The sequence below is a fragment of the Conger conger genome, chromosome 2, assembly GCF_963514075.1.
Source record: "Conger conger chromosome 2, fConCon1.1, whole genome shotgun sequence".
Lineage (NCBI taxonomy): Eukaryota > Metazoa > Chordata > Actinopteri > Anguilliformes > Congridae > Conger > Conger conger.
The window spans coordinates 31,745,848-31,763,739 of NC_083761.1; the positions used below are offsets into that span (position 1 = coordinate 31,745,848).

General features: G+C 39.5%; 1 protein-coding gene across 1 annotated transcript in view; it reads left to right on the top strand.

Annotated features, from left to right (window-relative positions):
* The window catches only part of zbtb45 (zinc finger and BTB domain containing 45), a 52,684-nt gene extending 35,066 nt beyond the window's left edge, over positions 1-17,618 (top strand). The window contains exons 5-6 of the mRNA XM_061229242.1: positions 6,673-6,940; positions 14,378-17,618. Coding sequence (XP_061085226.1) covers positions 6,673-6,940; positions 14,378-14,730 — 621 coding nt within the window. The 3' untranslated portion in view covers positions 14,731-17,618. The remainder of the gene's footprint in view (positions 1-6,672; positions 6,941-14,377) is intronic.
* Positions 17,619-17,892: the final 274 nt, after the last annotated feature.

Below are 17,892 nucleotides of genomic sequence, written 5' to 3' on the forward strand. Positions count from 1 at the left end.
GGTCGACATAGGCTTAGATGCAAACGCTTGCAATTGGTTACAGGATTATCTATCAAATAGAACACAAGCCATATTATCAAATGAGATTAAATCTCCATTACTAACCCTAAAGAAAGGAGTGCCTCGGATCTATTCTTGGACCTTTACTTTTCACCATTTGCATCAACAAAATTGCCTCTAATCTTACTAATTGTAATATTAATTTCTATGCTGATGACACAGTACTCTATACAACAACTCCCTCGACCAGTGAAGCCCTCCTGCTACTTCAAACAGCCTTCAATTCCATTCAATACTCACTAGCCAATCTGAAACTGGTTTTAAATGCCAGTAAAACTAAATTCATGATTTTTTCCATCAAGAGCCCTGATCCTTCGGTGGTGCACCTCACCACTCTAAACAACATTGAAATAGAATGTGTTCAGGAATATAAGTAATTAGGCATCTGGCTAGACTTTCATCTATCCTTCAGCCACCATATTACATATTTGGGAACTAAAATTAAACCTATTTAGAAATAAAACAAATTTCACCCTGGAGAGTAGAAGGATTATAGAGACAGATATCCTGCCAATTATTGACTATGGCGACACCCTGTGCGTGCACGCCTCAGTCACTATCCTAAATTCCCTTGACCCCATTCATTATAGTGCCTTAAGATTCATCACTGGCGAAGGGTTTAGAACCCATCACTGCCTGCTCTACCAAAAATTGGAGTGGCCCTCCCTTGAGCTCAGGAGAAAACATCATGGAGTGCTATTTACATATAGAGCTCTCATTGCCAAACTCTGTGTCTGCCTCCTTTCATTTCATGCCTCAAATTATCCCACTAGATCACCCGTACCACTAGCATTAAACATTCCTACAGCTAGGACAAAATGGGGAAATTCTGTATTTCGCATTGTGGGTCCTACACTCTGGAATTCCTTCCAGAAACAGAACGAGCCGCCATCCCTTATTCCCCTGTGAACACTTAAAGAAATGTTAGCTGACACCTATGGGACTGTAGTTGGTAATTGTCACTGATTATCTGATTGCTCTGTAGCCGTTTCATTTGCTTACTGTATTTTGACAACTGCTGTACTTTGCACTTTTGTACTTTATCGCTGTATTTTGCACTTTTGTAAGCAGGGCACATCTGTGAAAGAGACCTGGTCTCAGTATGTTCTTCCCTGTCAAAATAAAGGTTTCTATCTATCTGTCTAAACATGCCACTGTCAGGGCAGTAATAAAAACATGTAAAACATATGGAATGATTGCAAACCTGCCAGGAAGAGGATGCAAGTGCATAAAGACAGGAAGGCCATACAAACCCATACAGTGGCTTCAGACCCTTTCACCTTTTGCATACTTCATATTTTACATTTTAAAAGGACAAAATTGTCATTTTCCCCATCAATCTGCACCCAATAAGCCATAATGACGAAGTGAAAATGTGTTTTTAGAAATTTGTGCAAATTTATTAAATCAATTGCAATCACAGCTTCCAGTCTTCTTAGGTCTAGTGGTTTTGTTTTTCATTTGGCGCTTTAGCCTCGTGAGATCTGCCAGTTTGCCCTACCACCACCAGGTGGCATATGTGAGCAGGCTAATCCACAGCGATCTGAAATACTTGCAGGTTCCAACAGTATCCCTCCTTTTTTTCATGAAGAGCTTGCATTATCATTAAAGCTGAAAAGTCTGTTTCCGTAAAGTAAATACAGTACCAAAATACTGGCCTGAGGGAAACAAACATTTGAACAAATGTATATTCATACACAACTCCGATAACAAACAATATGCATGCATCGATTCGCCGTATATACATTGCACATTGAACTACAGTAAATTGGATTTGTTTAATAGTTGCATGATTCTTGTGAAAAATATAATTAAAAAATACCTTGGATTGGTGGAAACAGCTCGCTATCTTTTTGACACCTCCCTTGGCTAACAGCGTGTTGCTTGCTTACTGTATTGCATTGACTTTTTATTTATATTATGCTTTTCAACTTCTACGGTAGTCAGGAGTATTTAATGTAGTCTTTTGGCTTTCAGATAGAAGCCTAGGCATGGAATGTCACGTATGGAGCCAATGTTAATGAAACTAGTCAAAATACAGGAGGAAGCAACTTTGAATAAGTTAATCAATAAAGACACAAAGAGATCACTTCTGGCGAGTTCAGTGCGGAAAAAAAAAAATCCTGAATGAATTTTCCTATTTGGATTTAAACAACCTGCGATTATAAGGAGCCTGTCTTTAGTACAATTAAGAGACTTCAACATGTTGTACATCTATGCTTCTTCTCTCAATCCTGGCATTCCCGGGAAATTGTGCAAATTAATCACTCCCGCTACTTTCGACAGGAATATCCTAGAAACGATGGCCATAGCAAAGACATGCATCTTCTTTCTGGGTAAAAATATTTGCTCTAATATGTGTATATATTTTTTCATCAAGCAAAAACCTAAAAGTATAATGTTGTTCCCTGGTCTCCCCTGATCTTTGAGCGAAATAGCATCATGAACTTCTGAGGAAGCCTAGGTGGTTTCTTTACATTTAATGAGGTGTGACAAAATGGCCCTATAGCCAACTGTATAAATAGTCTGCTTCACTGCACTTACATTTTCTTTTGCCTACTTTTCAGTCATATTTATGCATGTGCATTATAAAATAAAATAATAATGATAGACAAGTTTCCATTTTCAATCATCTATTTTTGGTTTGCAATCACAGAATTTGAACGAGCTAATTTTTCTGATTTTGACAAAATGAGTAGACATCAATTATGCTACGAGGGCCAAGTCTTATGCTGACCAGGTCTTATGCCTATCAAGGCCATAGGATGAGAAACACCCCCAACCCACTGAATTGTAATACGAAAATGTTTGTTCAACATGTTAGCTAGCCGACATTAGCGCTTGATATTTGTTTCTAAAGCCAGACAGGGATGTAACATTACATGCAATATATTAAGTCTGTTAAATTCATGTAAGGAGGGCAAGATGGAGCTTTAGAATGTAGTGCACGTGAACTCAGCAATACATTTCTCACAGAAAACATAGTTTGTCCACTTTCTTAGTTCACAGCAGTGGTGATATAACATACAAGTAGTAATTGCTAGTGTGTTGTTGGCCTTGTCACAACAAATTCTATCCCCCTTACGAGACTTATCCCCTCCGGGGTCACATTTCCGGTTCCATCTCTGCAATGATGTCAAGCATATTTGTTTACTGCTGTGTGTAATAGGCTCTGCATCGGCAAGCTAGTGATGCTTTTGTGAATATGTAGTGCTTCATATGTAATATCTTGATTATTTATATACATTGAACCACGATATAGGCTAAATATAGCTAGCTAGATAGAAAGATCCAGAGTTAGCTAGGAATAAAAAACAGCTATGGCATATCTTCCTAGTTAGCGAGCGATCTATCCTTCTGGCTATCTCGCTAGCTAGATATTTCTTATTTTGCTAGCTAGGGAGCTAACTTAAATATATCTACCTATGTCATGCTCACATCATAGCAACCAGCAGATAAAGCTTGGCAACCATTTGATGCTAACTCATGACGCTAACTTACGCGTGAGGGGAACGTAACTGGAAACCGGAAACGTGACCCCGGAGGGTATAAGTTTTTGTAAGGGGGATAGAATTTGTTGTGACAGCCTCTACTGCTCCCCATATGAGGTTAGTATGATTTAGCTAGCATATGTCAATAGCACTAACCCATAAATTTTGCTTTTTAACGGTACTTGGTCAGTAGAACAATAAAAACTAAAGCATTTGATTACGGTCAACGGCACTGAAGATTTCTGTCGCACCATCCACAATCGGCCGAAGTCTGATTATAGGATCAATTAAAATCTTTAAAAGATATTTATGAGATGCCAGTGGCAACGGCGTTAAGTGCTGCTGTGGAAGATATACCGGACACCGAGCTGACATTTGCTACAAGCTTAAATTCTCCCTATGTTTAAAGAATGAGCATAAGCATTTTGTTTCTCACTTTGTGCTACAGTTTTTGTATAAGCAGTGATATTTTGACTAAACCTAAATACTATTAGAGCTAGCTATTTTAGCTCGCTAAAATAGCTAGATTACAGTTGCCTTGGTAGCTAGTTGAAGAAAACAGCCAATGAAACAGATTATATCCTTGCTTTAGTTTTGACCCCTTGGTTTTATTGTGCAAATCTGTCAGTCTGTGAACATCGTTCATGTCAATTTTAACGTGAACTTGTTGGATGCCTATCCTAAATACGACCAGAAGTTATGATACTCTGCTTTGCTGGAGCATAAGCTGTTAACATAGTGACATGAAATATGCCCATTAACAACCCTTTGCAGTCTTTAATTTTATGAGTTCAATAGTTGCGTAATCTCTTTTTATATATTTGTTTGCTATGTAGCATAACAAGCATAATATGAACATCCAGCATATTGGAAACCACTGGTCTGTGTACCATTGTGTATGAGCTGAAACCTCACTTTGTCCACCCCACGAGTTCCAAAGACCGTAAACTCACAACCAAAAATAAACACTATCATTGTTTTCTGGTTACCAGATTACCCACTGCAACAGGAAAAATGTAAAAAAAGGCAAGTTTTTTTTCTTTTCAATTCACATCCTCTCAGATTGGATGGGAAGTGTCTGTGAACTGCCATCATCAGGTATCTCCACAGATGTTCTATATGGGTTAAGTCTTGGCTTTGGCTGGGCCACTCAAAGACAGTTAGAGACCTGTCCCAAAGCCACTCAAGCGTTGTCATGCTGTCACGGTGAAAGGTGAACCGTCGCCCCAGTCTAATGTCGCATTCACTGTTTTCTTCAAAGCATTAACAAGCTGATGTACAGGTCTACCTAATAAATAGCTCACTGTGTGTGTGTCTGTGTGTGTGTGTATGTATATATATATATATATATTCTTTGTTATTGTATTTTGTCGTACTATTATTTCTTTCTTTTCTTCTTTCTTTTCTCTCTAAAGCACGTTTTGGTACGTAAGAATTTAATTGGTGAATTCTATAAAGCTCCTAAAAATGGTCTTAATCCTAAACATGCCATTAACCAGAAATATATATATATATATGTATATATATAAAGCCAAACAGTCTCAGCCAATGCAAATATAAAAATGTTAAATGTATGACCCAGTGTCAACCTAAGACCTAAAAAAGTTACTGTGCATGGTCAACATGTGTCCATATGCATGCATACTGCAAGTTAAAGAGAGAGAATATGAGAATGAATATAATGATATAGCAGGATAACATGATTTCCAGCAAGAATAATCAATGTTGACATCTCACTTCAGCAATGACATGTGGGCTTATACATACTATATACTGGCAGTTAAGTGACTGAATATTGCTTGGGCCCTATGTATTGCTGTGTATTGCTGTTAGTGTTAATTTATGATGACCTTGTTGGGAACGCATGTAATTTATTGATCAAAATGATGATATACTATAAATACCCACCTGTGCGCAGCCAAACCCAAGATTTGGCAATGGCTTATTTGTTGCTGTTGGATTACTTTGCTTATCATGCTTTGGTGAGAGAGTACCTCTTTAGGGACCCTGCAGACTTTGTGTAAAGTGAAGAATGGCTGCTGGCACCTGACCTTGATCTATCCCTTCTATGGGATTGTTTGGGCAAGTCCTTATGCAAATCAACATCAACCGGCATGAAAATTAAATTTACGATCAATCTTGCAATTTATGATGCATTCATCTTCTTATATAGCTGGGATATGCATCTCAAAGCTCTGTGTGTGTTTCTTGAATCTCAAGTTGTTTTTTTGCAGGAACTTTTATTCAGAATACAAAGGAAGTTTTGTGAATGAGGCCCATTGCATCTTCCAAGAGAATGTTTTTGTAGTTTCCTGACTAATTACATGTCAGAAGTTTTATGCATCTTGGTCAATGAGTGTGACTGTATTTGCAAGCAGATGTTCACAAACAGAAATGTTAGAATTTGTACAAGAGTAACTCTGTGCAGTTACATGTAGAGTCGGGTCCAAAAGTCTGAGACTACATTGGAAATCTGGGGGGTTTTTTTCATGTCATCATGAAAATAACAGAAAGTTTTAGGAAATTTGAAAAATGTAAAAGAAATGAAAGTTACTTCAAAGCTTTGCAAGAACTACTTGAAGACCAAAGAAGAGAAAGTGCTGCACAATCCACAATCACCTGACCGCAACCCCCATTGAATATTTATGGGGACACTTGAAGACTGACTGACTGCAAAGTATTCAGTAATGTCACAAGATGCTTTGGAACAGTGTCAAATAATGCAGGTTTTATTTGACACTGTCCATGCCAACTCGAGTGCATGTTGCCATTGTAGCAAAAGGTTGACATTCCAAATAATTCTGAAATTCATTTTTCAAAAGTTCAACTTTTCGCTCAAATTGTTATGCTGATAATATAATTTGTAATTTAAAAGTTTGTATTAAATTATAAAAGAATGCAAAATGGAAATATTTTCACTGGAGATCTCAGACTTTTAGTCCCCACTGTACATGTTTGCTTTGGGGCGAGTGTGTTCCTTTATATTCACATTTTACATGTGAAGATGAATATATTTTTAAATAAGGAAAAATGAAATTGTGCATGATGGTTTTCTGTTCACAAAGTGATTGGCTGTTGTATTGTTTTGAAAACATTGTAAAATATCCTGTTTTTTCTGCAGCTGCTGTTTCAGTATCCAGTCAGCCAGTCACAGTCATCACCATATTTTGTCAGTGGATCTATGGTGATTGACAGCATGGGGGGAGCAGAGCCAAACCAACAGGTTCCACCTCCAGCACCAATGACTCCTGCTCCTTCCACAAACTCTTCCTGTGCGGCAGGCCCTTCCCCTTCCTCCCAGGGATCTGAGACATCCTTTGACTGCACTCACTGTGGGAAGAGTCTACGATCCAGAAAGAATTACAGCAAGCACATGTTCATACACTCTGGTAGGCAGGTCACTTCATTCTTAGAGATTTTTAATTTACCCATAGAAAATATTGACCAGGACTGCCAACCGTCTGCAGGGCTGCTAAAGTTGGCATCAGCAGTTTCTCATCGCGACATGTCAAGCTCAAAACACTCCTACAAGTTTGCCTTTTATTTGCTTGCATAAATACATATTCTGCAATTAAGACAAAATATAGACAAAACAAAATGTATTTTTAGATTTGGACCACTTGCCTTACCAATGGAAAAGATAAGTTGTTTAGCTGCTCTTGCTGACCAGACTTACCAGCAGCCTGACCAGCAGTACGACTTCTCAGGGTTGCCTGTGGTGACAGGTGCACCGCCAGTTTTTGTTTACCCTTTCCCTCGTCTAACTCTCAGCTGATACAGCTTCAGCAAGTTCTTTCTGCCCATCTTCTCTGACTCTTTAAGTTCCTTATCCGTATATTGAAACCTGTAACCCTTAGAACAGAAATTCACTGTTACGAGAATTTCTTTAACCACCGTTTACAGCTGGAGAGTAACCGTAGAAAGAGGTTTAACCTACAGGTGAATTCAGCCCTCGTTTAAATCTGCTTCTACAGACTGTTTTTACAATTTATCAATTTGGCAATTTAATTTGCACAAAGCTGGTCATGTTTTACAGGGCTAACAGAAACAGGAGGCTAAAATGCTGATAAGCCTGCTGTGACATCTGCCAACAGGTTTTGTTCATATTGTACAGTACATACAATTAATTCAAATACATCCTAAATGTGATGTTCCATATTATGTTAAAATGCATAGTTTATGAAGTAACAAAATTTTTTTATTTCTTGGATAGAAAATACCCCCCATTAAAGTTGTCTGTAACGGAGAGGGGGTTCTGAATGGGACATAGACATTTAATGTGCCTTTAAAGACACATTAACCAATTTGTCACCATTTAGTTCATTGTAAATAATACACCAAATGCAGGCTGACCCTGGGCAAGGAGAACACTGACGGTTCAATTAAAAGTTCTATCATTTCTGCCATGAGGACGCATGGTTAAGGCATCGGACCTTGATGCAGACATCAGTTTGATGCATTTGCACACCGAGGCCCCAGTCCTGCCAAAGCCGTGTACAAGATGATCACATGCTTGATGACCCATGCTATGATACATAAGCTGAATTTGTTTTTATTTGTTGTCAGTCACACCAATCTGGTGGGTGCACTACGAATCGCCTTCCCATGAAGGTAGTGGTGTCTGCAAAAATGCGATGTCAATAATTGCGATGCAGGAGCATGCACAAATGTGTGTAGAGAAGAGCCATGACGCTTTAAGATCAGTGTCAAGCTTGACTCCCACACTCTGGCTGTGATGGGGCAGCACAATGGGCCATGGGTGGCAGTTTTGACTAGCCTATCTTTGAGAATGTTTAGCTAGGTTTATAGTTTAGTCCCCGTTTTGAATATATTTACTAGACCGCTAAAGTGAATGTTTGGTAACGTGAGTTACAGCGAACCTATAAACAACCGGATGTATTGGGGCAACATTAGCTGAGGAGGTAAGAGCGGTCATCTGGCAGTCCGAAGGTTGCCGGTTCGATCCCCCGCCCGGGCTGTGTCGAAGTGTCCCTGAGCAAGACACCTAACCCCCAAATGCTCCTGACGAGCTGGTCGGGGTCTTACATGGCAGCCAATCGCCGTCGGTGTGTGAGTGTGTGTATGAATGGGTGAATGGAGAAGCATCAATTGTACAGCGCTTTGGATGAAGGCGCTATATAAATGCCTGCCATTTACCATTTATTGGAGTGTGTTTTCTTTGGATAAACAAATGCTATTTAAATCAATTTACCATTTATCACAGATGATCAGGCCTACATGATTTGAGCTGTCCACACCTTCGTCCACACAAATACAAAACAAATATAGGTGGAAATACAAGAATTAGGTTGCTATAATTTAGTTTGCAATTAAATACCATGTCCATGAATGACTGCACTGAGTAGCTGGCCTAATCATAGCTTTATTTAGTGTTGCCCAACCATCCAGTAAAAACATAATCATTCACCTCATTTCAAAGTAAAAGACGCCAAATGGTAATGCTGGTTAGGTCTCCCTCAAGAAGAACCTAGTCTGGCTGTAGCACAATAATATGGTATAATTGCTTCTTTAATTTTTGACCAGTGGAGGCTATTTACTAAGAGACGTAGGCTTATTTGGGATGCATGTTATTTATTTCTCAGTTCAAGCGCATATCTGAAGATTGCTCTGGCTTGTCGCTTTGAAGCCAAATTTAACGATATAAATTTGGCTTCAAAGCGACAAGCCAGAGCAATCGGACTACTGATGCAATGGTTTTCAGAGTCTGTGCAGTAATACCTTTCCTGTTGTTTCGGCACATTTGCGTTATGATGATGATGGTGATTATTGTTAAATATCCCTGTTATTTAGCCTCCGTCCTTTGTTGACGTGTGTTGCTGTCAGTGGCTATGTCGTTTCTGGTCGGTCTGCCCACGGTTTCTTGAAGAACATCAACAATATCAGTTATAGTTGTATTGTTAATATTCTGTAAGGATAACACAGGAGTTAGTTATCAATCAATCAAGCATCCATATTTATTTTTATAGCGCTTTTAACTTTTAAGGGCCTTTGTCACAAAGCAGCTTTACAGAGAAACCGGTCCCCAAGATTACGCCTAGGGCAACAGTAGCAAGCAAAAACTCTGTGAAACCTTGAGCAGAACCTGACTCAGTTGGGGAACCCAGCACCGGTTTGTTGAAAGAATGGTTTTAAATACAAAGAGATGAATAAAAGTACATAAATGTCCAATTAGAAAGTTGAGAGATGAAGTAGAGGGATGGTAGGAACACTAATGGGTGGTACTGTCAGGCAAGGGGACAGGCTTGTTGCTACAGCTGAATCAGCAGTGGCAGGAGGGACGTGCACAGCTGGTCTTGGGCTGGAGCTCCGGGCCAGGAGGTGGTGCTCAGGAAAAATTGGGCTAGAGCTCCAGGCAGGTGCCCAGAGTAGGAAGAAGAGGGAAGTAACATTTTTAGGGGTTTCAGATGGTAATTGGTCAATCACAGCAGGAGAGAGAGAGATGCCTGCGAACCCCAGCAGAATAAGGCTATGGCAGCATAGCTAAGGGAAACAGAGGCAGTGGCCAACACAGCCATGAGGGCAGGCTTGATACAGTCACCATCAGACCATGACTGGTTCAGTTTAACACAGCACTATCAAAAATGATTCACTGACAGCACTGACCGCTAAATCCACCTGAGACTATAGCTTATGCCAGCCACCCACTCTCAACTATAGGACAGACTAAAAAGATAAGTTCTTAGCCTAGCTTTAAATAAGGTGATGGTGTCTGCACCCCAAACATGAGCAGGCAATTTGTTCCACAGGAAAGGAGCACAATAAGAAAAGGCTCTTCACCTTTGATACTTTCAGTTTTTCTAGGAATAAGAAGGAGGCTTGCACCCTGCGAACGGACAATTTGTAAGGGAGTGTAAGGATGAAGTCGTTATGTACAGAGGTCAGGCGTAGTATCTTATAATCTATTTGAAATTTAACAGGCAACCAGTGAAGTGAAGCTAACACTGGGCTGATGTGCTCAAATCTAGTAAGAATACGAGCTGCTGCATTTTGAATTAGCTGGAGGCCCTTCAGAGAGGAATTTGCACATCCAGACAAAAGAGCATTGCAGCAATCTAATCTTGAGATAATAAAAGCATGGACTAGTTTTTCTGCATCATTTAGGGACAGTATCTTCTGAATTTTGGAAACATTCCTTAAGTGAGCAACCCGAGAGATGTTTTTAATATCTGTATCAAATGCAAGATCTGGATCAAAAGTAACACCAAGTTCTTTGATGACAGCACTTGTCATCCCATCAATGTTTGGCATATCGTCAGATCATTTAGATCTCAGGGATTTGGGCCGCACTACCATTATCTCTGTCTGACAGCTGGACAACTACCATTAACAGTGTTCATTTTTACAGCAAATTTTGAATTTGTTTTAGCCAGTCTTTTGAATAAAATGGCATTTAGTTTTAGTCATATTTTAGTCATCTGAATTGTTTTAGTTTTAGTCTAGTTTTAGTCGACTAAATATCATAAGATTTTAGTCGACTAAATATACAGTAGATTTAGTCGACTAAAATCTAATGGGTTTAGTTAAAGTGTAATGCATTATTCAAGCATTTCTCTAGAATTTCCACACTCATTATATATTCCTGGAGGAAACATCAATTAACCTGTTATTATGGAATGGTATTAAGGATTGAATGTGCAATACAGACACAGGTAACTGTTGTGATTTTATGAAACATATCTTTATCATGAAATTTAATCCATATAAAACCAAGTCTCAATAATATGTGTTCGGGTTTATTTTGTTCAACACAAAAGTAGTATGAACTTATCGCAAGAAATTAAGCTGTCAGTCCTTTTTTTGTCCACAAGTCAGTGCCAATAGGTACTCTCCGGGCAGCAGCCAGTTTCTTTTTTAATTTTTGTCTTTCATCTGCGCCCAATCCATTTTGCCATGGCCTCCTCCTCAAAAAATCCAAAATTTCTCTCACTTCCCTCTCATACACACATGCGCACACAGCTCCAAGTTGTCTCTATACTACTTTTCTGCTAATTTCTCCCGTCATATGTCTAACATTAAGTAAACCACATTTCTTCAAACGTGCATTCTTCTTTTTATTACGTATTTGTTTCAATTTGAGGACAGTGAAACTTTATACGTAGACTATTATCTTTAGCATGTCAATCGATCTTTTGATTCACAACCTAAGATTAGCTTGTATTGTATTTCAAGTTTAGCGAAAACACACAAGCTCGGTTAGCTGATAAAATAGCATTAGCTTGAAGAAAAACATTTAAAGTAAGTGTGCTTACCTTTGCATGAATTTCGGGATGACTCGTCTGGAACATTTATGTACTACAGTTTATGATGAGTCATGCAGCAAGTGCATGCTAGTGGACTTCCCGCCGGGTAGATCAGTACGTTACTATTTAATTTCAAGTGTGTGCATTAGATTAACCTTGGGATCTCATCCCAAATCGTCCCTCCCTAACATTTCCGTCTCGTTTTTAATCGTTGACGAAAGTGTCAATATATTTCGTCATAGTTTTTGTCATCATCAATTAGTTTTTATTTAGTTATCGTCTCGTTTTTTGTCAGTGAAAAAATTTCATTGACGAAAAATACACTGCTCAAAAAAATAAAGGGAACGCTTAAACAACACATCCTAGATCTCGATGAATGAAATATTCCAGTTAAAAGTCTTTATTCATTACATAGTGGAATGCGTTGAGAACAAAATAACATAAGAATGATCAATGGATATCAAAATCATTAACCCATGGAGGACTGGATTCAGAATCATACTCAAAATAAAAGTGGAAAAATCAGATCACAGGCTGATCCAAGTTCTGTGGAAATTCCTCAAGACAATTCAAAATGAGGCTCAGTAGTGTGTGTGGCCTCCACGTGCCTGTATGCACTCCCTACAATGTCTGGGCATGCTCCGACATCCGACGGATGTTCTCCTGAGGGATCTCCTCCCAGACCTGGATCAGGGCATCAGTCAACTCCTGGACAGTCTGTGGTGCGACATGGCGTCGGTGGATGGAACGAGACATGATGTCCCAGAGGTGCTCGATTGGATTCAGGTCTGGGGAACGGGCAGGCCAGTCCATAGCATCAATGCCTTCGTCATGCAGGAGCTGCTGACACAATCCAGCCACATGAGGCCGAGCATTGTCATGCATCAGAAGGAACCCAGGGCCCACTGCACCAGCATATAGTGTGACAATGGGTCTAATGATCTCATCCCGGTACCTAATGGCAGTCAGGGTACATCTGGCTAGCACATGGAGGTCTGTGCGGCCCTCCAAGGATATGCCTCCCCAGACCATCACTGACCCACCGCCAAACCGGTCATGCTGGAGGATGTTGCAGGCAGCAGAACGTTCTCCACGGCGTCTCCAGACTCCACGTCTGTCACGTGCTCAGTGTGAATCTGCTCTTATCCTTGAAGAGCACAGGGAGCCAATGGCGAATCTGCCAATCCTGGTGTTCTCTGGCAAATGCCAATCGGGCTACACGGTGTTGGGCTGTGAGCACAGGCCCCACTTGTGGACGTCGGCCCTCATACCACCCTCATGGAGTCTGTTTCTCACAGTTTGAGCAGAAACATGCACATTAGTGGCCTGCTGGAGGTAATTTTGTAGGGCACTGGCAGTGCTCCTCCTGTTCCTCCTTGCACAAAGGAGCAGATAGCGGTCCTGCTACTGGGTTGTTGTCCTCCTACAGCCCCCTCCACGTCTCCTGGTGTACTGGCCTGTCTCCTGGTATCTCCTCCATGCTCTCGACACTGTGCTGGGAGACACAGCAAACCTTCTTGCCACAGCGTGCATTGATGTGCCATCCTGGATGAGCTGCACTACCTGAGCAACTTCTGTGGGTTGCAGACACCGCCTCATGCTACCTCTAGTGGTGAGGGCACTGGCAAAATGCAAAAGTGACCAAAAATCTGCCAGAAAGGACGAGGACTGGGAAATGGTCTGTGGCCACCACCTGCAGAACCATTCCTTTATAGGGGTTGTCTTGCTAATTGCCTCTCATTTCCACCTGTTGTCTGTTCCTTTTGCACAACAGCAGGTGAAATTGATTCACAATCAGTGTTGCTTCCTAACTGGACAGGTTGATATCCCAGAAGTGTGATTGACTTGGAGTTACATTGTAATGATTATGTGTTCCCTTTATTTTTTTGAGCAGTGTATGACAAATTATTCGTCAACAAAATTAACACTGCTAGAAGACAAAATGAACTCCTTATAAAAGATTTGTCAAGAAAATTTGGGGTAGGCGCTTGTGCTGGGCTTTTCGGTCACTGAATCTAATGATAGTCATGAGATGCTTTGTATGACGACGCATGATAGCATGATAGATGGGTGTGGCCCATCTCTATTCCAAACACTTATGTAGGCATATACACTATGTAGGTAAACACACTTATACCTTTGTATACCTTCCATATCTGCATTTCTGTTGATATTATTTACAGTCCTCCACTTTTTATAATATCATCAGTAATGTACATGCAAATAAATACAGTATGACGTTTTATCTCTGTCCATATTGTATTGTTTTAGGTTCCCCCTGCAAGTTCAGACAATGGTGAAAAGATGCAACTTGGTGTTGAGAACACCTTACATGCTGCTGGTTGGTGGTGCGACCAGTTATTAAAGAGGGCAATTACTTGTTCATGTGGATGACATGGGTGTTTGATAACTTTTTTCATTGAATGAATTAACCGGTAATTTAAATTAAATACTTTATGTGAAAATGCTTTATGTTCAAAACAAACTTTGATAAGAGCATCTGCTAAGCAACTGCATACTGTAATGCAATGCCAATCAAGACCAACTTTTTTTTGTGTCTTACAGGTCAGAAGCCCCACCAGTGCAGCATTTGTTGGCGCTCTTTTTCCCTGAGAGACTACCTCCTCAAGCACATGGTGGTACACACAGGAGTGCGGGCTTTCCAGTGTTCTGTGTGTGGTAAACGTTTTACCCAAAAGAGCTCGCTCAATGTTCACATGCGCACCCATCGTGCTGAGCGCACCTTCTCCTGTGCTGTGTGCCACCGAGCCTTCACCCACCGCACCTTGCTGGAGCGTCACGCCCTGCAGCATACCAACATCCTGTCCCCCAAGCCTGGCCCACCTTCTTCCGGATCCACCACAATGGGCACCGGCCTCACCACTGTGAACATATCCAGTAATGGTGGCACTACTTAGATTTTGATGCGTTTGATAAGGAAGAGCAGGATGAGATGTATATTTTTAATTTCATTCCGACGGAATTCACAGGAGCACACACACAGCTTTTACCAGAAATGCTAACTAAAAACACTAGATGGTGCAGTGGTTTTACCTCTTCCATTCAATCTAGGAGGAAAAATTGAACACAAAATAATTTCCTCCTGCCCTGAAATGTGACTGAGGTATCATCCAATACTGAATTATAATGTATAGGCTACAGCTACATTGTACAGGTACATTATCATTCAAATGTCTCCTGTTCACTAATGTCTCATGTAAATGACATTGGGACGGGACAGGAGTGGAGGCCAGAGGGTGAGGACGGAATATACTGCAATAAATTAGAGGAGAGATGAGGCTTTTTACCAAAAGAATTTCAGGCAAAGATTAGTACCATTTGATTTATATGCATCACAAAAAAATATGTTTTAAGTGAAATGCATTTGCTGAAAGCCTCAAAGAACAGGAAATTAAATTGATCAGCCCAGACATTCAGCAAATGCAAACATTTCACATAAAATAGTTTTTGTGATTCATTTCCTTAGTTTTTACACTAGCAGGTTAAATTAATACTTGGTAGGTGCCTATAAAAATGCCTTGGCTGAGAACTTGGCTTACATGAAAGAATCTATTCGGCCCACTTCCTAATTAAACAATCTCTTGTGAGCCATTCTTCCATTTCTTGTACGCGGATGCCATCGACGCAAAAAATGACTAAAATGGTTACTATATATACATTACATTACATTATTGCGTTATTGGCATTTGGCAGACGCTCTTATCCATAAGGACGTACAACAAAGTGCATACCCATAACCAGGGATAAGTGCGCTGAAAGACCCTAGAGGGAAGTACAATTTCAATTGCTACCCGTACAACAAAGATAAGGACCAGGGCCAATTTTTTTTTTTTTTTTTTTAACAACAAATAAACAAACAACAATATATACACATGGTTATGGCTGTGCCTGGTCTGCTTAGAAACACAATTGTTACAACCATAATGCTAGACAAATCTGCTACAGAATTTAATGACAATATCACTAAAAAATAACATGCATTGTTTTTTCTAAGCTACAGTATGTCTAGGTGGGTTTCCAAGAAGGCCACACAAAAGGTGACCATGGTAACCAAATAATATTATGGGTCTTAATATAATTGTAAGAATGATCAATATATAGTAAAATATTATGTATTGTGTACTAAATTATCCTGGGATAAGTGTTCTGAAAAAGTTCCCCCCCGCCTGTCACCCTACCCTTACCTCTCCTTGATCTCCCCTCTGGCAGGAGCAGGTCCTGAAGATTTTGCAAAATAATACAATTATTTAAATAATAATATCTAGTATACTAATATATTGATCAAGGTCCATTTATTGAACCTCCATCAAAAAGTAAAACACATCCTGCAATTTCTCCTGCCATTTATGATTCAAAAACAAGCCTGCTCCTTGTAAGAGTACTGAATAATAATAATATTTAGATGCTCTCCGATATGAAATGGGATCACTTCAACTGTGGAGTCAAAAGCATTTTCCCTGACCACCTCAGATATATTCTTCCAAGGCCTCCAAAAGCAGAGTCTGAATAATGGTTTTTTCTGGGGGGTTTTTGAGTCTCAACGTGTGTCCTTGTGCAGCCAGAAAAATCTGTGTTGTTTTATGCAAGCTTAGTCATCCTCAGTCCTCAGTCATCACTTTAATAGCATACCCCTAGCCGGTTGTATGCTGAGCAGAAGTTATACTGTAGTTGTTTGTTTTAGAGGGAATTGCCAATAATGAGTGACTGCTTTACCGGCACTGGTCAGAAAACCTCATTGTTGGGCATCCTTTTATGTATGAAATGGCAAGTATGAAATAGCAAAATTAACAACAATGATATTTCCTCCAAATAAATTTTAAGTAAGCAATGGGCATTCTATCAATGTTTCTCCAAGTTAGCATATCTTTGGAATTAAAAACAATGATGGATTTAGTTATCAATTATAAGAATACCAACTTTGCCCTCCACTCCTTATCTGTCCACACACTCCTTATCCTTATGTCCCACATCTATCCTTGCTGTGACAAGTTTACCAGCTTTACAATAATTCATGTTATCTTTAGATTTTAAAAACTGTGAGGACCCCCCAGGCTTGTTTTGTTACTCCACATGTTACAAACTAAGGAACCATTGTCACGAAAGCAATGGCATTGTAAAATAGTTCACACAGATAGAAAGTTTTAAGCTTTCAAACTGTATATCCTGTGATCATATTAATTGACAATTGCACAGTGAAAATAAATTAATGAATGCAAAAAAATAAAAAACGCTCTCTGGCTAAATATGGTTCAGTACAGTGCGACTTATGGGGTTAACATCTCAACCTACTAATATATTTGTCCACATGTAAATAGGACTACAAATGTGTTTTAGGGCTGTTGTGTCACAATGTTTAGTTTAAAAGAACGTACTGTATTGCTTATCATTATAAAGCATGCATTTACCTGACCGTGTACCTTTACATTATTTTTGTAAAATATAAAATCAACATTTTCAATTGCATTTGTTATTTTTGTGAAATGTGGTGTACTGTTCACTTGCATCTATTCTTTTTGTTACTTCCTCATTTCCATTATGCTTTATGTCACATAACATTCCTTGGTCTAAACATTTTCAGATCAGATGCGACTTCTGTTTTCTGTTTTTCAAAAATTCTGTTATTCTTTTGTTATTTCTTGACTGCTGTTTGTGCAGGGCTGCCTAATGGTGGGCATATGCAGATTGTCAAGATACCACTACATGCTTAGATTTTTTCTTGATTTTCACTTTCACTTTTTAGGACACTGGCATTTATTTTTTGTGATTAAAGTACAAAAATATATCATTTCCTTTCAATATTTGCTCTCTGTAATCTGTGGAAAAAATGTTAGCTTGACCTCCAGATAAATGTGAACTGGACTTTTGTATTTTGCCAAGGAAGTGTCACTTTCACCCATATTGATGAAAATATGTTTGTACAGTAGGTGACCAGTAATGTAATAATCAAATTCTCCAGTCATACTGCATATGAATATAGTCCTGTACTGTATTTGAATACTGATACTGATACTCCTTGGATTCTCATCATTTTTTAATAGATTGCTTCCATTTTATGATTT